This window comes from Vanessa tameamea, chromosome 3 (genome assembly GCF_037043105.1).
Source record: "Vanessa tameamea isolate UH-Manoa-2023 chromosome 3, ilVanTame1 primary haplotype, whole genome shotgun sequence".
Taxonomy (NCBI): Eukaryota; Metazoa; Arthropoda; class Insecta; order Lepidoptera; family Nymphalidae; genus Vanessa; species Vanessa tameamea.
The window spans coordinates 13,808,039-13,833,919 of record NC_087311.1 but is presented as its reverse complement, the minus strand read 5'-3'; the positions used below and the strand labels follow the sequence as shown (position 1 = coordinate 13,833,919).

General features: G+C 32.8%; 2 protein-coding genes across 2 annotated transcripts; one reads left to right on the top strand and one right to left on the bottom strand.

The window, feature by feature from the left end:
• Positions 1-9,573: 9,573 nt before the first annotated feature.
• On the bottom strand, positions 9,574-10,578 carry LOC113397429 (uncharacterized). Its single transcript, XM_026635756.2, has 2 exons — positions 10,352-10,578; positions 9,574-10,275 (listed from the first exon to the last, which is right to left on the bottom strand). The coding sequence occupies exons 1-2, from the start codon at positions 10,382-10,384 to the stop codon at positions 9,673-9,675; spliced, it is 636 nt and encodes a 211-aa protein (XP_026491541.2). The 5' UTR covers positions 10,385-10,578; the 3' UTR covers positions 9,574-9,672.
• A 7,974-nt stretch (positions 10,579-18,552) lies between these two features.
• Positions 18,553-25,752, top strand: LOC113397431 (small ribosomal subunit protein mS39). Its single transcript, XM_064217227.1, has 15 exons — positions 18,553-18,707; positions 18,782-18,964; positions 19,041-19,269; positions 19,607-19,830; positions 20,152-20,248; positions 20,610-20,771; positions 20,958-21,132; positions 21,434-21,564; positions 21,953-22,071; positions 22,881-22,965; positions 23,132-23,273; positions 23,345-23,453; positions 24,777-24,969; positions 25,207-25,388; positions 25,606-25,752. The coding sequence occupies exons 1-15, from the start codon at positions 18,682-18,684 to the stop codon at positions 25,685-25,687; spliced, it is 2,139 nt and encodes a 712-aa protein (XP_064073297.1). The 5' UTR covers positions 18,553-18,681; the 3' UTR covers positions 25,688-25,752.
• Positions 25,753-25,881: the final 129 nt, after the last annotated feature.

The following is a 25,881-nucleotide window of genomic DNA, read 5'->3' as shown; positions in this document are numbered from 1 at the left end:
TGCGAGGCTTTTACAGAATTTGTATTTTATTTTCATGTGTATTTTTTATCAACTTATATTCGTTGAACACGAGAGAAGGATCTGGTCGTTATAAATATTGAAAAGCGATTTTTTCTTTCGAATGTAAAATTATACTTTATATCAAATGGGAAATATGGATGTTAAATTAATATTAACCCTCTCCGTTAATATTATAACTAAAGCGGAAAGAACCTATACCGTAGATACACTTATGTCTACCGAATGTCAAAATATGTCATTGTCTTATTTAAAAACGTCTAATATTTTATTTAATGGTTGTTCCCAATACGAAATATATTTTATTTACGCAGTGGATACTGACTGGCCTCGTAACGTTTACGTGTTCCGTGAAAACGTATCAAGTTAATCGTATCAACGAATCCTCATATATCGTAACCAGTTTCCCTGATTATGAACAAGATAAGCCAACGTTTAAACTGAGAGCTAGTGGTAGCAAAGAGGTAGCAATGAACGACAAGAGATCAACCCGGGTAGAATATACTACCGCTCCAACCACAGTGACCGTCAGTGACACAAAGAAAGTAAAAACAAGCCCAGCAGCAACTTACATAAAAAAAGTACGTGAACATTATTTTCGAAATTATTTCGCTACAATGAAATCAACCAATAACATATACCCATCCAAAACGACAACCATGATCGACGTTCTCGCGGTAAATAAAAATGCAAAAATATGTCAATTGAAACATAACCTAAATATCGCTAGGAAATTAGCATCAAAATTAATTCTTGAATCAAATAAAGACGTGCTTAGAGAGAAAAATGACTTTTATCGAAATACAAATCAAATTGGAAGACAATCTATCGAAAAGGGTTTGAAATTTTCAAATATGAATAAACGTAAATATAGACAGATAAATCAAGATTTGCGTTCGTATAAACTAACGATTAATGCAAACCCAAGGGAATAACCTAGAAGACGCATCAACTCATTCGTGACTTGTATGTGATATTGTTGACAAAAAAGGTACACAATGCAGAGAATAGAACTGAATACACACTAAGGAATATATATTTTTTATGATTGAAATGTCGTCGTCATTTTTCTCTCCCAAGGTTTTATTTACGTACGCTATCAGTAATTAAACTTTAATGATAATGTGAATCAAATGACATCAGTTTCTTTGCTAAAGTAAAATATTCAGTTAGAACAGTCGACTCCGTTCAAGAATTATTGTTAGCGAGTCGAGCGATTCTTAGAATGTAAAAATATTTGTAGGTTCTTCTTTTTATTTATTTATTTTTAATAAAAGTTTTTAAACAATCAACTAAGTTTATTATATGTCCTATGGTACTGTTATTTTAATTTGTCACTGTATTATGAATGATATACAGTAATATTCATTTTTGTTATGAATTAATTTTATTTCGTGTTTCTTATAATTTAATTGAATAGTTTTTTTTTTTTTTAATTTATATAATTCCTAGTTCAGTTTACTTCAGAAAGTATAAGTTCCTAATTGATATGTTAGTTTTGAGCTGTATGAACATTCTCGTAGATGTATGTTTTTTTTTTCTTTTTTCCAACTAAGTAAAGGAATAATATCATTCGTTGTTGTGTTCGGGACAAATTAAATAAAACATAATGAGAAAAAAAAAACACAAAAATATAAATAATATTTTTAATACATAAAGTTAAAATTTTATCCTCTATCTACTTATCTTTTCTTTAAGGATTTGAATTACACAAATAATTGTTGGTACATATCCCTTTAACGGGATCAAATAGCGATGCTTGAGGGCAAGTATAGGAATATGGGGTGTAAGCATTATTAATCAATACGCAAAGCGTGTAATCTTGGCAAGTTGTATCATCTGGGTCTGGAAACCTGCCCGCTCCGTTTTCTGCACAATTTGCTACAGCAGTGGCCTCCCGCAACAAACATGACACGGCTAGAAACTAGAAAATAAATACCAGTATTTACATTTTTTTAAATTTGATAATTATTTTTAAATTAACTTAATAAATATATTTTTTTTTATTATGTAAAATGATAAGGTTATCCTTATCGAATGTCGGCAAAGACGTCAATTACATAGACAAGACATGTTTCGAAAGGCTAGGAATTGCACAGGGAGTCCACAGTATACCCTCTCATTGCCCGATGGGGTGGCAATCTATCACGATATGAGAGTGATAAGATGCAGAAAAAAGCTCAAGAATTGACTGCCAGAGAATTTACAAATACAAATTAACTCTTGCCTCCTGAACTCTCTTAGTCGGATGCCCATCACTACGACATGATCGGAGATCTTTCTCCGATCAACTGATCAATGGACAACTGAACGGATATAATTGCTTAAGAATGCATACGATACAAATAAAGATATGTTTAAATTTTTAATTAATAATAAAATTAAGTATGATTTCTTTAAATATAAATACTAAAAAAAAATCTATTAAAACTTACAACTAATAGTCCAGTGAAAATGTTTCGCATCATCGTGACTACACTTGGAATATGTTGTCCACATCTTTCGTCACAGTGTCTTTTATACCAAAACACTTGATAAACTAATTAAGCACTTATGAGGATTACCCCTAATGATACTATATGCTCACAATAAATTGATGCCATACTAATCTATTTTTATAGTTACTTTACTAAAACACTTGAGTCTTTTCCTGCCATAAAGTATAGTTGTTATTGCCGTCAGTAAGTACTGCAGCCTGCGACGAGTTCAGCCACATCTTAAGAACAACAAGCGCTCGGGTGCAACTCTGCAATCTCAATAATCAAAAGAATATTTTTTTCAGCATAATTTCAGCATAGTTATTATTACTGTATATCTTTATTTAGTTTTTTTAAACAGGCAGAATTAAGATTACACACTTGGAGGGTGCCAAGGGTGCCTTTTGTGGTGCCCAAGACTTAACCATCTTCTGCAAGACGCACCTAACGCATCCTGGAATGAGATGGGCCTGAACGAATGCTTGTGCCGAATAAACTTGATGGTAGAGCTCTGTCAAGCTCATCTAGATAGGTTCTATGCCTTGTCTGGAAGAGATCGCTGTGTAGCGATAAGGTCGCCAAAATTGTACGCCTCTTTTATTTAGGCTGTATCCATGTTGTATTTATTCATTTTCTCTTTGTGGTGTTGTCTATATCTATACTAATATTATAAATGTGAAAGTAACTGTCTGCCTGTCTGTCTCTCGTTCTTTTACTACCAAATAAATGAACCGAATTTGATGAAATTCGGTATGAAACAAACTTGAACTGCATGCAAGGATACGGGCTACTTTTGTGCGTCACACGTGACAACCGACCCCTAAAACGCGAGCGAAGCCGCGGGTGACAACTAGTAAAGTATAAAGTAAAGCAGATATTTATTTAAAGGCTAGTATATAATATATATTATATATAAAACAAAAAAGTGAATTCTCTCAATTTCCCATTATGCCTGCGGATTTGGAGAACTAACCTTTTTGCTTCATACCGAATTTGATCAAATTCGGTTCATTGATATATATACATATATATATAAGATTTTTTCTTGTATTCTTTTTATTAGGCCGACACAGTTAATGAAACACAATTGAGTTTCTCTGTAAAAAGAGATTTATTTGGATAATTTTACAATAAGAAAGAATAAAATAAAATTTTGTATTTACCTACGAATTTTTACAAAAATAATATTTACATACCTGTAAAAAGAGAAACGACATTTAATGTTTATTTATTAACAATGTCTGTTCCTAAATCACAAGATACTTTATACTTTACTTTATACAATTACGAGATTTATAATATTTTTCATAATTATATTTTTTATAATTTAGTTGTCATGTCACTGCGCGTTCGATGACGGTTGATGCGCGGAATTCAAATTAAAGAATAATACATTTTTTCTTTACATCTCCCCCCTCCGTAAAGAAAGTCAAATGAAGATGTTTTTTCATGCACGGTCTTTATCGTAGATAGGAGCTGGTGTTAGCTTTGAAATGTGGAAAAAAGTGGACTCTGATCTCTTATGTTCAATATTTATTTTGTAAATTGAGTTTGAAATTTTTTGTAAAATTTTGTACGGTCCAAGTTTCAATTCATCAAGCTTCTTTCGATTCAGTTTATTTCCATTTTCTATAAAAACAATATCACCGACTTTGAACTCTATATGTTTTCTATTTTTATCGTAAATTTTCTTGTTATAATTATGTGATTTGATTGTATTTTCTAAAGCTTTTTCCCTAGCCTGGATTAAATCATGGTCAGTCTTCTTCTGTTTCAGCTCATTTGGCAAAATCGTAACATCTGTACCATAAAGTAGGTATTTAGGAGCATATCCAGTAATAGTATGCTCCGTTTCATTGTATTTTTGCACACAGTTGTGGGCTATAGTCGTCCATGCCATTTTAGTGTCATGTTCGTTTATCTTGCACCGGATTTTATTAACCAATGTCTGGTTTAATCTCTCATTTAAGCCATTTGAAAAAGGAGAATTCACTGCTGTAAAAATTATGGGAATATTTTTTTCATCCAAAAATCTTTTAAATTCCTTAGAATTGATACCTGGGTATTGGTCTGATAGTATTAATTCAATACCATCACTTTCTGTACAGTTTCTTATTAATTTAATGAAGTCATTAGCATTTTGAGTACTTGATGTTAGAATATACGCGTACCTGGTGAAATGATCTAATAAAAGATGTAAATATTTCTTTGTTGATCTGGAACCTCCGAAACCTCCAATGGTATCAATAGAGCATATCTGAAAAGGTTTTGTGGCGGGACCCAAGTGGGACATCAACCCATATTTAATTTGTCCTCTTGATTTATTCTTTAAGCATACTGTACAACTTTCACAGATTTTTTTTATGTTTTTAGTCATATTTTCTGCTGTATACACTGAGCTAATCATTCTCTGCATTTGTTTAATTCCTATATGCCCCAGATCTGTATGTACACTTTTCATGAAATCTATGCTAAATTCCTCTGATATAATAATTTTTTCTTTCTTCCTTACTTTTTTGTAGTAAACATTTTGTTTTTTCATTAACTTGTTTTTTCTGCATTGTATATATTCATTATTAACCTGGTCTTTTAGAATATCTTCTAGTGTTATTATATTAACTACTTTTAACTGTTCCTCTGAGTTTTCATTTGGCCCAAGTACCGGGTTTCTGCTTAGACAATCAGCTTCAATGTTGTATCTTCCTGGCGAATATTTAATTTCGAAATCATATTGTGATAAGTAGTATGTTAGATCTCCTAATTCTTCGTCTGTTCTAGATCTTATGTTCATATTTTCCAATGGTTTGTGATCAGAAAATACAGTGAATTTCCGACCTATCAATAGATGTTGCCAATACTTTACACATTCCTTAATTGCCAGACATTCCAGATAGATGGCTTTCTTCCTTTTCTGTACTTCAGTCAATTTTTTCGAAAAGTACGCTACTGGTTTTTCTTCATTGTTATTTTGTGGTTGTTTTAGTACTGCTCCTACTCCTAATATACTAGCATCTGTGTATATATGAATAGGTAGGTTTGGGTCAAAGATTGTTAATATCGGTTGAGAACATAATATTTGTTTCATTTCATTAAATGACTCCTGACATGCATCAGTCCAGTCAAAGGTTTGTCCTTTTCTCAAAAGGTTATGCAATGGTTCCAATTTAATGGCTATATTTGGCACATATTTATGATAAAAATTTATTTTTCCCAAAAATTGCCTCACATTCTTTTGAGTTTTAGGAGTCGGGAAGTTTTTTATTGATATTAAGTTATCTTTCAGTGGTCTGACTGAATTATTTTGTATTATGTGACCCAAGTATTTAACTGTATCAGCTGCAAATGTGCATTTAGAGAATTTTAGTTTTAAGCCTTCGCATTTTATTGCTTCAAAGAGTTTTTCCAAATATCTGATATGATCCGAGAAAGTTTCTGAGAAAACTAAAATATCATCTATGAAACATACTGCGAAATATCCAAGCTTGTGTTTCCGTATTATATTACACATTATTCTCTGAAATATAGCTGGGGAGGTTTTCAAACCAAATGGCAAACAGGTCCATTGATAGTGTCCCTCCTGCGTCACAAACGCAGTTTTGTGTCTATCTGTGATACGTAAAGGAATTGACCAAAACGCTGAGTTTAGGTCCAGCGTTGAGAAAAACTTGCAATCTCTCGTCTTCAGTATTAGGTCGTCAATAAGAGGGAATGGTTGTGATTGAGGCACAACAATTTTATTTAAGTCTCGAAAGTCGATGCACAATCTTGATCTTTTGTTTTCATCTCTTTTATAAGCTAATGTGACTGGTGCTGCGAATGGGCTATATGATTCTTCTATTATATTTCTTTCCAATAATTTTGCAATTTGATCTTCAATCTCCTTCTTATCTTCTATTGTGCAACGATATGGTCTTTTGGAGCAATATTTTTCTATAAGTAGATCAATGTGTGCTTCATAACCTGTTACCTGTCCTATGTCATATTTGTCCTTTGCAAACACAGACTTATATTTCGAAATTAATTTATCAATCATGGCCTGTTTTTGAAAGTCTAAATGATTTATGCAAATTTTGAACTTTTCTTCAAGTATGTCTTCATTGAAGTTTATTAAATTATCATATTTAATCTCTTTAGAGACTATATCTATTTTGTCTGTTACCTTGGAAACTATTTCACTTCTTTTTATAGGTAATTTCTGCGTAATTTTTAAGTTTTCGTTTTGAACTAGGTAAAATTCTTTTATACAATCAAGACCCACTAAAAAATCATAATCGAAATTTTCCTTGTCTATTACGAAAACATTCATTTTTTTTTCCACATCAAAGATGGCTATATCAAGTGTTATTACACCATTTGCCTTTTTAACGCCATTAATCGTTTTTAAATTAGTATTGTTGCAATGACTGGTTTCCTTATTTTTTATTTTTAACAATTTAGAATTTATTAACGAAACGTTAGACCCAGAGTCATAGATTCCAGACACTTCAACATTTTTATTCAGTACTAATTTCACTTTGATCAATGGCGGTACTATTAGTTTTTTGGATCTTCACACTGCAATTCACATTCCAATTCTGAATTATTAACGAGCTTTACTTGCTTTTTATCTCTTTCAGTATTTGAATTTGTTTTAAACCAGCAAGAATCTTCTGAATGATAGCGTACGCCTTTATTTAATTTTTCACAAATGCTACATTTTTTTTTCTCTGGCTTAGTATCTTCTTTCTTCTTGATAAATTTTCTTCTTGAAACTAAATGTTCTAATTTTCCAAGTTCACTAAACAAATTTTTTGTTTCTACGATTTGGTCTTTGTTGATTTTGTCTGTTATAAAATCTGGTAAACCGGCAGCAATGATATCAATAAGAGTCCCTTCATCTATTGTTTTTCTTACCTCTAGTAAAAGTTTTTCTTTCTTTACTGCATATTCTAGTAAAGATCCTGATTGGTACTTGTAAGATAAAGCATACTTACTAGCAGTCCAACCTCTATTAGCATATGTTTCCAAAAAACATGATTTCCATTTTGACCACTCGGATTGTAAGCTAAGTTTCATCATCATGGAAGAATACCAATCAGTGCATGATTTTTCAAGAAATAATCTGAAGATTTCAATTATTTCTTCTTCTTTTACGATACTAAACCTTGTACATTCTTTTTCAAATACTTCCATCCACTGGTGTGCATTCGAACTTTTACCATCAAATTTTCCAATCACAAACTTGTCAGCTAAATTTTTAGTACTTTGTTTTTCTTTGTCTTGTTGACTTTTAACAAATGTTTCCAAAATTTTCACTATGGGATCTTCTGAACACCTTTTACTACCAATAGTCATCTGTTCTTGGGTAGTTTCCTCTAAAAATTGATCCTGAAACATCATGTTTCCATCCTCATCAAAATATGTTTGTAGTATATCCTGTGTTGTTTTTATCCAAACACTTCTAGTTTGATATCTTTTCTTTAATGTATTTTTCACGGTAAAGAAGGTTTTCGAGGTTTGAATATGTTTGTGAAGTGATACTGCTTGATATTCTTCAGGCATAACGAAAACTTTTCCATCTTTTGTGGCAATTGCGGTTATGGCGATATAGTTTGACTTTTCGTCTATTGATGGTTTAATTTCAAATGTAAACTTCAACGACTCCATTTTTTTACAATAAATGTCGTTTTATAAGATTTTTTCTTGTATTCTTTTTATTAGGCCGACACAGTTAATGAAACACAATTGAGTTTCTCTGTAAAAAGAGATTTATTTGGATAATTTTACAATAAGAAAGAATAAAATAAAATTTTGTATTTACCTACGAATTTTTACAAAAATAATATTTACATACCTGTAAAAAGAGAAACGACATTTAATGTTTATTTATTAACAATGTCTGTTCCTAAATCACAAGATACTTTATACTTTACTTTATACAATTACGAGATTTATAATATTTTTCATAATTATATTTTTTATAATTTAGTTGTCATGTCACTGCGCGTTCGATGACGGTTGATGCGCGGAATTCAAATTAAAGAATAATACATTTTTTCTTTACATATATATAATGTACATTAAGTACATTACATTACAGCCATATTTAAATATTAATTGTTTTATTAAGTATATTATTTGTTAAGGTATAATTCCTTAAAATTGTTTTATTATAATTTTCGCATTGCTTTTTTGGTTTCTGTTTTCTGTTTCTGTCTTCTATGGAGATTTTTTTTTATATATAATTATCTGCCAGTAAAATAAAACTTATAAAAAATATCCAAATTCAGATAAATTAATAGGAAGTATATACATGCATACAATCATACTTCTCTTAAAATAAACTTCGGTAAAAGAAGGCAATGAGAACGACGGCGAGGAGGATTTTAATTCAAAAGAGTTTTTAATTCAAAATAAAACAGTGAAGTTTAAAGAATACTTAAATAATTAAACTTATTTTGAATATCGTAAATTGTAGTTAACTAATTTTCTAATCACTTTTGATAAACAATATATTTTTAATATAATAACTTACGGACAAATTGTAGTGAATTTATTGAGAGTAAGGGAGTAGAAGGATTTCCTTCGTAACGTATTTTTTTATAAGCATTTTCTTAACCAATAACTCGCGGACTCATACAATAAATGTTTTCAATAGACTGATAGTTCCTATATGTAATATACATGTTTACCCATTCCGTTTCTGGCGAAAGTAATCACAAAATATGATATATATATTTTTATAAAATAACCTAATTAATTGCTATACATATTAAATATTTTAATAAAATATTATTATAAATAATTTACGCCATTATTGTTTCTTGATACAACGATACAATACAATATATATATTTTTAACATTACTTTATTACTGAGAGTAATGTCAGGACGCAGAGGGTAGTGAGTTTTCTTACTATTAAGATTCATTTCCGAAAAATGGCCTCCACCATTGTTTGAATTTCAGTGCATACGTAAAACATAATATAAGTGTGTATTTTATTTAAATAATAAAACTCAAATAAAATATGGAAAAATTACCCTAAAACAAAAATGATATTTGAGAGAAAGTCTCTTGATAGGGATAATAAAAATATAATCATGCTCAATATTTTATTTCCGAAAGAAAAAATAACATTATATTTTTATAGATATAAATATTGACAAATTAAAACAATTCCATTCATCAATTTATCAATCATGTTGGACACGTATAAGTTGTTGTACAAACACGCGTATTAGGATTGAACACCGACGTTGACGGACAAGTGTACAAGTACTCCGCGTACGTCCCGTTGGTTGCTAATACACAAAGGTAATAGTTCCTACAAGTCGTGACCGAGGGATCTGCAAATCGGCCAGCGGCCGTACAAGTAAATCCACAAACATAGCTTGTTTCACATAAAGTAGAATTCGGGTTATAAAATGAACCATCGGGACATGTTATAGGAAATTCTACAAAAGTTCCATTATCTAACAGACACTGTATGTAACTTGAACAGTTTGTTGAAGTGGGATCCTGCGTAAAGCCTTCCGCCGTGCATATTGTTGATGTGGTTGTGTTGGTGGTGGTGGTGGTGGCGTTGCAAACGTAATTAGTTGTGCACTGCGACGCTGCGGGGTTGAACAGCGATGTGGTTGGGCAGACGTAGTTGTAGGACAAATACTGTCCAGTGGTGAGGTTCACCGCGACGCAGAGAGTGTAGTTCTTACAAGTTGCGTCATTTGTATCCGCAAAACGACCTGCGCCAGTTGACGTGCAGTTCACTTGTGCATGTACATCCCACGCCAGGCAGATAACCTACATAAACAAAAATATAACTCAATAATATTGGATTCGATCAGAAAAACTATTTTTTTTTTATCAATATACTTACAAGAAATATGGCGATGTAGAGTTTACCGTCCATTTTAGCTATCTCAATAAATCTAGGAAATCGTACGTCTTTTATACTTGATATAGTTTATATCTACAATTAGCGCATAGGATTAACTAAAGAACTTTCAACGACACTTCAATTTGAGTGGGTACTATATAATTTCTGTGGAAAGGATTTGTCATTTCCCTTATCAATTATTGCCATCTGTATTTTTGTATCTCTACTAAAACTAAAATGCCAAAATATGTGCCGGCAGTACAGGAAAATTATGTATTTTGTAAACCAAACTTGGGAACTAAGATGTTATACCCGTGTGCTAGTAGGGTGACTGACGCGGACTCCGCGAAGTAGATTATAATAAATTCGTGAGTATACAAACATGAAGTGTTATACATTGTATTTATATTTGAAATACTATAAAATTTTCGATCGTTACCACTGATTCGAAATATAAGTTCCAACGTCAAGAATCGGGAAGAAATATCGTAGTTACTCTTTTACTTTTATGTAAATAGTTAATTCCCATGCGACGTCTAGCAATAATAAAATTTTTAATATTCATGATCGTAGTAATACTTATGAGATTATTTTTAATGACAGATCCGAATTTTTTTAGTATCAGATCAACAATCTGGCTGTGCACTTATCCTAAAATGTATTGTAAATCTTTTGGCGTGAAAAGTTCGCAGTGTGTTTTTTTTTATTAATTTGATTTTGTGTAACTTTTTTTAACAATTAATATGGTAAGGTGGAGAGAAAAATAATAAATTTACTGAGATAAATAGAATATCTCATAGTCGCTCTAATTTAGCAAAGAACGGTGCCGTATGTACCGATACTTATAAAATAAATGAAATCGATTCCGGCAGGTTCGATATTTAAATTGTCTAACTTTCCTTACACAAACCGAGGAATTTAGCTTACCTGTGAAAGTTGACAGATGACTGTGAAGATTTAAATCGTAAGACTATACCCAAAAAAATTGATATATACTATTCAATTTTAAATTTAAGCATTTCAATATTTGTAGTTTTAATGCATAAACGTTCTTAAACATCTCACTCCTTATTATAAAATAATATTTATTTAAATGATTATACATTAAGAATAATTATATATTGTTGTATAATAAATATAAAAATATTTCTAAGATATAGTGTATACACTTTTATTCATCAATATATTTATGTATTACAATAATATTTAGATATACCTACTTCGACTAAGAGTTACTGTTTAGTCCGATGACTAAAACAAACGCACGCATATTTTTATTAATAAAAACAAAGACGACAATTATCATATATTTTGGGTTTAGACATACAGACATACAGCTTCAGTATATTTTATAAATGTTCAATTAGATAAATTTAGAAAAATAATATGCGAATACATAAAAGGATTTCGTTAAAGTTATAATTTCCACATAAAAAGTCATTTATAATATAGATTACTTGATTTAAAAATTAGTTTTAGTGCACTTGGAGTCATATTTGGAATTCAATTAAATGTAGACACGTTAAATCATTTCTAACATACGACTAATATTTACATATAAACGCAGTTCTATTCGTTTTATATTAATTTATTATATGATCGAAAAGAAAAATATTATTCAAAAATAATACTACGCACAGTTACCCCAAAAAAAGTGTTTTCTGATTGTTTCAAACAATATTCACGTAATTCACAAATATCGATTACAAACACAGATAGTGTATAATAATTTTATTACGTGATAAGAACTAAGTACTATTTTATGATATGTATATGTTTAGATATTAATTACAATAAATTTCAAATATGTTCCATAAATTCTCTATTTATTATTTATTCCGGTTTATTCTTCATTTAAAACGCCTCGGTTCTTTAAATCATCAAATCTAACACGTCATGCCCTCGCGTCTGTAACTTATACTCGCTGAGCCTTCAAGCCAGAATATACCCATATTATTTATGTTTCTGTAAAACAACTATAGAATGAGCCTATGACAAAGCCCAACGAATACTAGCTAAATCTACTAATTTATAAAGTTTACGATACGTTCCCGATCCTGTTACGATCCAATTTCGATCTAACCCCAACTGGATCGTTGTGTAGTAGAATAAGAAAACAGCGTAAAGGAAACGATTCAGTTTCAATTCGATAGCAATAAGGTGTCAATCTCAAGAAAGTCCAGCCAACTACGCAAGACATTACAGTATACAATTGTGCGTGAAAACTCAGATGCACTCTCTATTCCCTCGCACTTGTCAGATTAAGTAAGAAATAAATAAATAATTAGACAATTACAAACAAGGCTTACACTATGTATTGTATGTTTTAATCAATTCTGTAATAATAATATTTTAATTTAAGTTATTTTTACAGAACACTTCGACTTTTTACTTTACACTTTACCCTTCTTGGAGCAGCAAGGTGCTGCTAGCATTTAAGGTAGGATATAATAAAATAATAAAGAAATAGAAATATTCTTAAAATATCCTGACATAATGTATTGACTCTCTATATAAAAAAATCTAACACACTCATAATCCAATGAGACGTCAAATCCGACACGACCGACAAGGGTAGAGCTTGAACCCAAAATATTGAGATCTGTGTTATATCAAGCCGCTAGACCAACGAGGCAGTCAAAATCGTAACATTAAATAATAATACTAATAAAATTTACATATTCAATTAGAATTATTGAGGATTTTTTTTAAATTACTTATTTCAATAGATCCTATTATTTTTAAAAATACATATCATGACAGTGATGTCGTGATTAATATGGAACATCTTACTAATCTAGATATTAAACATGTTTGCAGTACGAATTCTTAATTATAATGATTCATAAACTTTTCCTGTTACAAAACGAGATTTTACATTAAAACTACTTTTTTAAAATTAATTTACAACACCCACGGGCTCAACAGTTTGCCCGTGCCTTTTTTTTAGTGTTCTAAAAATTAGCACTGAGCGTCGAGCGTCGAGCATCGAGCGCTGAGTCGACGCTGTTGAGCGTTTAAGACTCGTGAGCGTTGATGACTCGGAGCCTCGCGCTCGAGTCGCGCGCTTGAGCGTCGAAGCGTTATTATTTTTAGGGAGGGTAAAATCAAAATTATTTTACGAAAGGGCATTCTTAAGTTATTGTGACGTGTAATATGCCTATGTACTTGAACTCACGACACGACACGAAACAGAAATCATTTTCATCGACGTATAATTGTTTTTGCTATAATTTATAAAACAAAGAAACAGATTGAGCAATAAAAATATTCAGGCCTGTATATGTCTTTCCTCATGGTTAAAAAAGAATATTTCATTTCATTCAAATTTCATTTCAAGTTCATACTAAACGGGCTGGGCGGCCGCTGATTGAGTTGATAAAGAAATATCTAAATATAAAGAATATCACCTTTTTTTGTTTTGTTTAATAATTACGTAAAATTTGTTAAATCATTGGTTTTATTTTTAATTTTTATCAATAAATAAGGTTTTTACAAATAATGCTATATGTGTATGTTATAAATATATACATAAAGATAACCCCAGAAATATTAAGAAATAGTTTTTTTTATGTTATAGGGGGCAAACGAGCAGGAGGCTCACCGAATGGGAAGTGATTACCACCATTAGTTACAAATAAACTAATTTGTTCTTCGTATACTTTGTAAATACTGGCGCTCGAGCGCGAGTCGAGCGTCGACTTCCGCGCTAAAATTGAGCTTTTTTTATCTAAACGCTCAAGGCAGCGCTCGAGCTTTGTGTAAACGGCTCGAGTCCCGACTCGGGGCTCACGAAGCTGCTCGAGCGTCAACTCGAGCACTTTTAAACTGCTCAACCGTTGACTCGAGCGTTATAGCACCGACCCGAGCGTATTTACAACACTAAAAAAAGTTTTTTTACATTCTACTTTTATACATTTTGGCGTTTTATATTTTATGTTTTTACTGAACATCAGCAGATCTTCGCTGGACTTCAAGCTTGTCGTCTTTTTGGAAGACGTGACCCACACTGACCTTTTTTTTTTTCCTCTTTAAATAATATATACATAACCCATAATAAATAATATATAAGTTATTCTTTTAATCCTATTTACTGTGATCCAGCGCCCGCGCTCGATCAGAGAGAGCCCTGCTCCGCGCTCGATCAGAGAGAGTACAGCCTCGGCGACTCTGATGTCGCGTTTATGTATAGATGTCTAAAACTCTACTTTAATGTAACATAAGTTTGCCTAAAGCTTTAAAACGCTTCACATTTTATAGACAGATAATAATTATACGATTAGTAATCGATTACCATTAACTGCAATCGATGGCATAGAATATAAATCGAACTAGTCAGGTTTTATTAAAAAAATATAAAATATAGAAGTACACAGTACGTTACAGCTGATACATTTTTATTTTCTAAGTAAACCAGTCACTTCGTGTAGATATATTTGAATGCATGTAGATGCCTACTGAGATAAAACATGAGCCTTTACTATTTAAACAATAGTATCGCTTATCTTACGACCGCGTAGTGATGTTCTTTAATACATGTAAATATCATATACACGATACATATGTTAATTTAATGAAGTCCTTTTTGCAGTAATAGGAGTAAAATGACGAGGTTTAATTTTAGGGCACCGCTTCTAAATATATTTAATATTTCTGTTGACGCAATGCGTTGAATAATAATAATTCCAAGCTGGAAACTGTTAAATATTTTATTAAGTGCGTATATTACTAAAATAATTTAAGAAATATAAGACTTTCGTTAGAATTTTTTAAATCCACTTATTTCGTCTGATATTAAACTGTACTTTAATATAAGAAAAATATGCAGATAATATTATATCCATAATATACCCATGTTACGAAACAAATTCGTGTATTTCTAAATAAATACGAATGTTTTATGTCTGTATCTTAATTACACCGGAACGATTAGAAGGCATTGAGATATATATATATATTTTGTAAATATATTCATTACTAATAAATGAGTTTCTAAATATATAATCGAAACAAAAGTACAACACTATTATTAAAATAATGCTTACGTCGCGACAGTAATTCTCAGTTTCCGTTTATATCTCGTGTCTGATTTGACAAATATTAAAACCGTGTTTTTAGATTTTCAGAAACGAACAGATTATAAAATGTTTATACGGATTTTAATTCTACTTGTAGTGAGTATCGAATTTGTGTATCTTTTATTTTTACAAGATTCCTTAGTTTTATTTATCTAAAGCGATTAAGAAGTCATACTAACCTGAATAATATTTTAGTATTTTTTTATTATTATTATTATGGAAAATACTAAAAAAATATGAAAACACCATTCTCCTGTTTTGTGCGATTAATTTCATTTTGGATATCATTTATTTTGTTACAGATGCTTTACTACGATACATGCTCTGCCACTGAATGCACTACTAGAGGCAGATTCCCCGACAATTCTAATTCAGACTGTCGAGGATTCACAATGTGCTTAAGTACAGGCGCAAATTCAATGAAATACAACGTCCTCTGTCCAGAACATTCTATTTACAGCCATTTAGAAAGCCAATGCACAAACGTAACTAGTTATCAATGCCTGCCCCATCATAATTGCACTCTGGAAGGCGATTACGCCAATCCTTCAAGTGAAGATTGCTCGTCTTACATAAGTTGTGTAAAAGATCTAAACAATATCACTACAGCAAGACTTATTCGCTGCCCGAATGATCAAATTTTCAGTGCTACAGAAAATGTTTGCGTGAATCAAACGTTGTTAAAGTGCGATATTGCAACTGAATCACCGAAGGTTCTCCAAGTGTCCGTTAATAATTCACCAAATATATCTGTAAACTTTCCATTGAATAATTCTGTGTATATTTTCAAACGTTCTTTGTATGCAACTATGACCCTGTGTATTGCTTTTAACATTATAATAAATGTGTGACGAAAATATTGTTATTATTCCCAACGGTTTCCTGTGATTAAGTCGTTACTTTTGTAATACTAAATTTGAAAGACCCACATAAAATAAGATCAAGGTTTCGCACGAGCATACTTGAATTAACGCGACATTATTTTACCTCAACGTGAGAAATGTGTAGACGTTAAATCATTTAGAGTAATAACAGTTATTTCGAAATTATATTTTGAATGTCAAAGTCATTTCAAAAATTTTTTTAATTAATTTTTTTAATCTTTTTTTAAGAAATTAGCGTAATATTAACTACTGCTTAGGGTTATTTTATTTCATCCTGTAAAATGACGATTTAAAAGTGCTTTCAAGAGCCTACTCGATTATTATCTTAGTATACTTGTTGTCGCCCGCAGCTTCGCTCGCCTTTTAGGGGTTGGTACTCAGGTGTTAGGTATTAAAAGTAGCCTAAGTCCTTCCTTGGGGCTCAAGTTTGCTCCATACCAAATTTTATCAAATTTAGTTCAATGGTTAGGCTCATTGTCAGACAGATTTTCATTCGCATTTTTGAATTTGATTTGATTTATTGTCGTTCACTTGTTTTAAGATGTACCATAATATTTGTTTTTCTTATACAAAGATAGACAAGGTTGGTGTCAGTGGAAACACGTAAATTATGATTATCTACTATATACATATATATATGCCACTAACTGTTATGTTTTTGCTATCTTATAATTTAATAGCTGGACATTAAATAAACCTGTAAAAAGGGGGATTAACCAGCGTAATTAAAAAAAGATAAAAGCCTATAAACAACTTTTGACGATTTCACGTGGATTGGTCATACTCCCAAACCGATACGTTTAGTAGATATTACGTGATTGACACACAAAGAAAACATATTTTTCGTTTGTCTAGCTTTCATTACATGAGAATATAAAAAAGGGGAATATATTATACATTTGTGTTGTTTGTTTGATAACTAATAATTTAAGTATTAACATTAGTACAAACAAAATAAAAATATATTTTTAATAAAGAAGTATATTTATTTTCTTTCTAAATCTATATTTAGGTATTTTTAAATAAATGATACGATATGTAATGACGGAGTAATTTTATTTAAAGTTTATATTTTTTTATACAGCAGAGTTTACAATAATGATTTTTACAAGTTTACAAGTCAGATTTTACTTACTAATCTTTAACTATGCATAAAAAGTTTTCTTATCAATACTTTAATTGGCACATTTACAAAATTTTATCTAACTCAATGATAAGACAATATAAAACAAAACCCAGGACATCCTTGACCGTATCTTGATTAAATAGATGATTAAGTATTCATTTACAACACATCATTATTTTAAAATATGTTTTTTTTTTAAACTTTTACTTAACTTGCAATGTTTGTTTATTTAGGTCAAATCTTACGAGCTGGATCAGAACCACTTCCAATTATCCTACTGATTGACATATTACATGTTAGTTCAGTACCAATTACAATGCATTTTTATCATAAGCATTATGTGATTGACGTAGACCAGGATTCAATCCAAAAGGCAGAACTCCTCAACGTTCAACAACACAGAAACGAACATTAATATATAACGGCTTGTTCTTAAAAATGTTCTTTTCTTAATTAAGAGATTTAGATGGCTCAGTGGATTATATTGGTGGAGTCTTAACCTATGTTCTAGGTATACATCGACGATATTGTATGAGATTAATTTGTGTTTAATTTTATTTTATCAGGACATATATAAAATCAGTATAAATAAAAATAAAAAATATAAAAGTAAACGATTAAATTTATATAACTTTAATTCCTTAATCAGTATATGTTATTTGATTATTAAAAACGAGTAAAATAAGTAATTTTATTTATTACCCAGGCAAGTACTAGTATTTTTATATTCTTAATGACTTTATTTGTCTTTATAATTCATTGCAGATGCTTTTTTAAATTAATAATCCTCGACGGTAAAAAAACATAGTGAGGAAACCTTCATGTGTTGAATATTAATCTGCACTCGTGTATACACCAATCTACTCTGAACGTGACGGAATAAGCTTCGAACCTTGTTAGAATATATTTTTATTTTATTTTGAGTTATACACATATTAATTATAATTTATAATGTAAATTGAATATCATATCACAAATTCACAACAAAAACCATTAAATATCAATTTCAAATTAAAATTAAGAAATAATCGCTATCGGTTTCGATTAGTTTCAGTTTATCGATATTTTCAAATTTTGACAACTACTTGACAAACCTGTTTGACACTAACAGTCACAGTGACAATGACATTTCAGCTGTCGGACTGACATCGAAGTTTAGGTTATATTAAAGTTTGCAATTTCCAGGACCTAAAAAAATATCACTGAAAAGTAACATAAATATAGCTAAAAAATTTCATTTAAATGTATTCGAACATTATTATACCAAGGTGACGATGGTGCTCAATAAAATATATTTTACTAAATATTTTTCTATAATGCATTTTTTATTTTTCATTCATAGGCAATGGTCCAGGCTCGCTTGTGTATGTCGCTCTGTTGCTTCTATAGAAGGTCAAAAACTTCCTCAAACCAGTATATCTAGTGATGGAATTTCTCCGCCACCTCGTATACCCAGAGGTTCGACTGATATCTTGCAAGCTCTAGCGGCAACCGTCGGAAATGACCCTACCGCAGCCCATTACAAGTAACCTATATATATACGACTTAATATATTTGTTTTGTATAACGTCGTATAAACATAATATTGAATTACTTTTTAGATATCATGATGATCCATTTCTCATCCCACTGTCAAATTTCCGTAAACGAGCATATGCCTTATCAGCGGAGGCAGGCAGAAAAGCAGCTGCTTGGATCAGGGATGAGCATGCAAATCTTTTTACTACAAGAGAATGGGATCCACCGATGAAAATGAAAACCCCATACTTTAATGCTGACCCACAAATTCCAGCATATGCTCCTAAACCATTTTATAATGATGAAAGCATTGTAAGTATATATTTATTACTAGCACATAGCACATAAAAGTAACATGATATAATATGCTATCATAGCCACAAAATAAAAACCACATTTTTCTTAGAATCATTTTTTATTCCTTAAGTGTTATTTTTATAAATTTATAAAATGTGAATTAAAATTTTTACTTGATATTATTTTTCCATAATAATAATAATAAATATATAAATTATAATAAATATATTATATATTATTTATAATAATTAGTATGATGTAGGGACTAGCTTAATTATTTCATTTGGAATAAGACGAGGAAGCCATACTATATTACACTATGTATAAATATACTTAATTTTGAACCTTTCAGGTCACAGAAATTGACTTAAAGTACACAATAGATAATGCACTTCTAGAAGATGCAATTAAAGTATTTGAACTCCTTGGTGGAGAATCAGGTTTAAGTAGTGAATTAAAACTATCTTTTCTACAACTTCTTTGCTTTTACAATGAGAAGGAACCTGTTGCAATGGAATGGGTTGAAGAGAGATGGTTTGCTGCAGCCACAAGGGAAAGACATGCTACTACCTGGAAGTAAGACATCCCAAGTATAAAAATCTTAGTATTACAAAATTAATTATAAATTACAGGCTATGTGGGTTAAACCTAAACTCGTGGGTGTGGGTGGGAGTCAACTCATGGAAATATTTGTGTTAAGCACATCATGGTATTAGAATTAAGCCCCTCGGCAATATTTAAGAAATAGAAGTGTCAGATGATCTTGTAGTATTATAAAACAGATGTTGCAAACTAAAAGTTAATTGTCTAAGGGCAGAAGCATATAACTATTGTTATTACAAACCAACTTAACATTGTCTCTTAATTTATGGTAAAATCTAAGTTTTTTCTGCACAGATTGGGTGGTCTAGCTGACAAAATTTTCACATCTATGGAACCAAAAACACCTGAAGCGTATTGTGCTATTATACAAGGAATGGCAAAATATTTTCAGGTAAAAATAAATATTTGAAAACATTCTTTCTCTGTGATTAAGTACTGAAGTTATATAATAGACAATAAGGAATACAATTTTAAATTTTATATAATCAATTTTATTTAATCAACATGTTATGTTTTATCCTTTGTTTTTTTTGTATCTTAAATTTATTACCATCTCAGTATCACACCATTGAGTATACAAATGATAAGTTTTATGAAAAAAACTATTCATAAAAATTATAACAATTTTGATGTACACATGACGGTAACCAATCTTTAAAACCTTACAATGTCTTATAGTAACTGGACTAATTAGTTTAATCACTGTTTAATAATGAATGATTTTATGATAATGAAAATTAAAATATTTTTAGGCTGAACGAGCTTATGCCTTGACGCAAGAAGCAAAAGAGAAAGGAATTCCTCTGTCCACTAGTGTATATAATTCACTGTTGGGTTGTATCGGTTTCCTAAAGGAAGGTGTATCTTTACGTATTGAAGCTTTGAAGGGTTTGTTGGTTGAAATGGATGAACAGGTAATTCCTTATTTTGTTAGTTCCTTGGTTCCAGGTAGTTCCTTGTTTTGTGTTAATTAAGATAATTTTTAAGTAGGTTCTGCAGTTTCAGATAGCAAAATGATTTTCTATATATGTAGGTTCATTCATAATGTTGAAATCTTTCAAATGATATAATGTTACTCTATTACTAACTCTTTTTTATAGGGATTGTCACCAAATACAGAGACACTAACAGCGTGCCTTAAGTCCCTGTCGGCGTGGGGGGGCGGCAAGACGCTGCAGGGCGTGGCGCTGCAAACCGTGGCCGAATTCCGCCAGCTCGGCATCGAGCCCAGTCTATCCGCCTACTACTACTTGCTATGCCTGTTTTGCAAGGACCGTGAGTATATTTCTACTATCAACTTTTATACATTTTATGATAACACTACTGCTTCTCTACATACGTTGTCTGTGTAGTTGCACGATACATGCAAATATAGGTCTCTAAAATGTCTCCTTACATCCCACACGAGATCAATTATAAACAAATTAAACACATGAAATGACAGTGGTGCTTGCATGGGTTTGAACTCACAATCTTCAATTAAGATGCATCAACTGTTTTCGATAACACCTGTATTTAATATACAGGATGTTATGAAGTTATGAATAAATTAAACATCATTGTGTATTCTTCACAGAGGGACCAAAAATTGACATATTAACAAATATAATAGCAGATCTAGAAAAGAGAGAATCATTGGAACCCACAGAAGCCATGGATACCAACTTCTTTATAACCGCTATGGGAGTTTGCAGCAACCACTTGCAGGTACACTTTAGGCTTACAGCAACCTTAAGTATATCTCCCATTATCATAATTGGCCTGATTCTCAACAGCCGTGGAGATATTATTGCTGATGGGTTGTCTTTTAGTCACCAAATGACTGATTGATGATGATGACCAGATGATTCACCTGATTGTGCCACTGAAACAAAAATATTCTTTAGTAAAGGTGCTTATAAGCTCCTCTGAATCATGAAGTGATTTTATTATTTAGCATTAAAAATGAAGATAAAAATCTTCCAAATGTAGTCTATCAATTAAAATTAGATATAATTGTAGTATTTACTCTTTTTCAGCAATAACAGAATATAGATGGATATGCTAAAGACTATTCTTTACTTTCCTTATTTAATTATTATAATATTATTTACAGGATATAAACTTAGCAGAAAGATTACACGCATTGTTAATGAAGAATGATAATTACAAACTGGTAGGAGACGCTTACAAGGAGAGTATATATTACAGGCACTTTGTGACTGTTGCCTGCAGGTGAGATATTATTGCTAATATTTAACCGTCTTCCACGCTGGGCTAGTGACAGTTAGGTATTGGGTCACCGGTGCTGAAGTCATGGGTTCAAATACTAGATCATACTATAAAAAAATATTCAGATATTCTGTTTTTGTACACTGCTGTTGCATAATTTGCCTTTAAGATATCAATTTCTTTTTGTTTTAAAATTACGATTTAACATTAAATTTTTGTTTATTTATTGATGCGTAACATCCTTCCACTCGCTTACCTACAATTTGGGAGTTAGTTTGTGAAAAGGGACGGAAGTGTGTAACAGGAAGCCATGGAAGGGCGAACTATTTGATTTGACCGATGAGCGCGTTTTGAGAGTGTCGGTTGTCTGCTGGTGTTCCGACGCGTAACATTAAGATTTAAATAGTTAATTTATTAAATAATTAACAATAGGTTTACATACATACGTATGTACATAAGAGGAAGTTTGAAAGTGGCACCGGTAACCGAGAAGCTATCTGGAAACCGGCCGTCTTGGTATGGTATTGGCATGTCATGCGGAGGAATGAGGACCATTTGTGAGAAAGGTTTTGAGAATGGATGTGGATGAATATAGAGGCAGGGGACGACCCAAGAAACGATGGATGGATTGTGTGAAAGACGATATGGTGAGAAAGAATGTTACTTGTGAGATGACGTCCGACAGAGACGTATGGAAGAAGAAGACATGCTGCGCCGACCCCGAGTAAAATTGGGATAAGGGCAGGAGGATGAATTAACAATAGGTATATATTTTTCTTAGTTTGAAAAATGAACTAGTGATTTAATTTTAGATTCGCGCCGTTCGAAAGAACGACACAGCTGCTGGATATGTTGATACCGAATATATACGTTCCGGAGCCGTCGGTAATGGAGGAGGTATGGGGACGCTAATCAATTCATAATATTTGTGTCCGTTTCGATTGTTACTTAGAATCTTTTGTAAAGCACTGCCGTATTTCGCCAGCCGTCACCCGTCGTTACCGTTGGCAAAGCTATTACAGTTCATTTGCTTGTCACACGATTGAGGGAGATGTCCCCGCAGATCCTGAAGGCGCTGGAGCTGCAGGGCGCGGGCGCGCGGCTGGCGGCGGCGTGGCGGGAGCTGCTCGTGTTCGGGCACGCGGGCCGCGCGCGCCTCGTGGAGCGCCTGCTGCGCGCGCTGAGCTGCTGCGGCCGCGAGCAGGGTGAGCGCCGGCCTCGGCCGACCCGCGCGCAGGGAGCCGGCGAGTACACGCTTTCTTGTCTGTCCTCTTAGACGACGAGGTGAAAGAACAAATGCAGACCGTCGCAGCGGACATCCTGAAGTACGGTGAGCTGGCCGAGGAGCGCGAGGAGAGGGAGGATCGCAGATCTCCCACGCAGAAGTGAGTTCTCTTCGGTCGACCTGTGGGTACATAACTATGGTTATACTGTTTTGCAATACGCCTGTGCTGCCGGGCCCAAAATTTTGTGTAAAATACTACTATACTCACTTTTCCCCCATTCCTAACGAATTTGTTACATTTACACGTTAACTAGATTCTTGAATTGTACGTGCAGTAATAATACCTTACAAATTAAAATGTCTTCATTCAGTATAGAAGTATGACAATTTTTTAATGACTGTCAAAGTTCTAGCATCTCTAATCTCAGACCTGAAAAAAATTGGTGAAAGAAATTCAGCGGATTTTTCTTTATCTTTCTCAATGTATTTGTAGGTTGAAACATGTTCCAAAAAATCTATGACAATAGAGGTCTCTAGCATCTGTTTTAACTTTAATCGTAACAAAATAGTCAACGTTAAATTCAATAAAATGAAAAGGAAAATAATTAATAATAAAATTGTAAACCTGGTGTACCAAACTATTCAAGGAATGCTAGGGAAGGACCAAGAAATTGAATTATTTTTCGGTTGATCCAAAGCAGTCTTCCAGAGTTCAGGACGACACATTATGCGTAGGACAGAAATGTCGTGTTAAAACTGGTGCCAACTCAGGAGAACATGTCAGTAGCTCAATCAAAGGGGATGCCGTTGGGTCTACTCGACTTTTGGATATCCAAGAAACGAAGTGCTTTACGAACTGCACTTTGCCGGAATTTAACCTCCGGCATCGTTGTTGATGGCGACTTTCCTATGCGAAGAGAGATAGCCTAAAAGATCTTCCCCCTTCGAGGTATGGGCCAGAGAGAGGCCTGTGCAGTAATAGTCTTAGCGAGCGACCAGAACGCAATTGTTCCTGAAGGGACGTGAACCTAGTCTCTCTCGTCTTATCAATGATGTTTTTGAAGGACCTAGGGGCATAGTTGTATTCCTTTCTGGATGGGCTAGTATACAGGATGTCCAAGAAATCAACGTCAAGCCGGCGATTGATGGGGGTTATCAGAAAAATACAAAAAAAAATATTTACAAATAATTTTAAAAAAATATTGGCATTAAAAAAAAATAGAGAAATTGACATCCTGTGACAGGCTTTCAAGCTTTGTGACCACGAATCTTGACCATGTTTTTTTTTTTTTGTGTAACGGGTGTACATGCAAAGAACGAATCGTATTTCTTTACCGTGGAACTCACACGCTCCAATAGTTTGGAGGGAGCACTAAGATAATGAATACAGGAGGTTCGATTGTATGATCTTCGATTCGAAAGATCCCACAATCTGTTCCTTTTGCCCCATCCATCGTCACCCCGACGGACCCGCGCCGCGCAGGCTGTCGGCGCGCGCGCTGTCCGACGTGCTGGAGCTGTGCGCCGACGCGCGCTGCGACGCGGGCTGGGCCGCCGCCGCCGCCGCGCTGCGCCGCCTGCGCGCCGACGCCGCCGAGCCCGCGCCCGCCGCGCGCGCCGCGCTGGCCGCGCTCGCCCCGCGCGCCGCCCGCCACGCGCACCACGCGCTCGCCGCGGTGAGCCCGCCCTCCCTCCGCCCTCCTACACCCCCGACCCCCTTCCGCTTTGACTATTCAATGGAAAATTACTACGCAATTTAGTGTAAGAGTGAGAAATCGTTTAACCTATTATATACTTGTTGATGAAACTTTGTGAAGATTTTAATGTCAGTCTACTTCCAAACGACGAAACTTTGAACTGACTGGACTTTTCCAGCTAGCTATATCTTGTAATCGTATTTGATCTCATTCCAGGCGACAGTTTCATACCTAGCCGAGTGCGGATTCGAGGAAGCAATTCCAGCGAGTATTGAAACTCTGAGTGTGATACTGAACCGAACTACAGAGGAGGTAGGGAAACTTCTAGAAGAGAATAAACCATCTCTGACGACATCATTGCAACCCGCAGCGTTAGAAATCGCGCAGGCGTACCACACGTAAGAGTCCACTTTGCGTTATTTGTTTTATATTTTTAAATAAATAAATATAATTATATATTTAATTTAAAAGAAAATCCTATCTATTGGGATGGAAAAGAACCCATTAGGCAGGATTAACAATATCTGTTTAATTTAAATATTCATCTCTAATAATATGATCTAAATAGCTTTATTTGTGCGTGTAATTAATTAATTTCATATGATTGTTCATCAGAGCCAAGACCGGAACACCATTACGAGATTCGGGATCGTCGACGAGCTCTGACAGTGACAGCGAGTCTTCGGATGATGATTAAACATTATTATTATAAATATAGAATATAATTTAGTATTACAATAAAACGCATTTAGATATTATAAATAGTATTTTATTTTCATCTCTTCTTTATACCCAATATTAAATGAAAACTATACAATAATATTATAATCAACTAAGTATGTGTTAATAAATTAATTCTAACTTTTTGTGTATCTATCAATACAACATAAT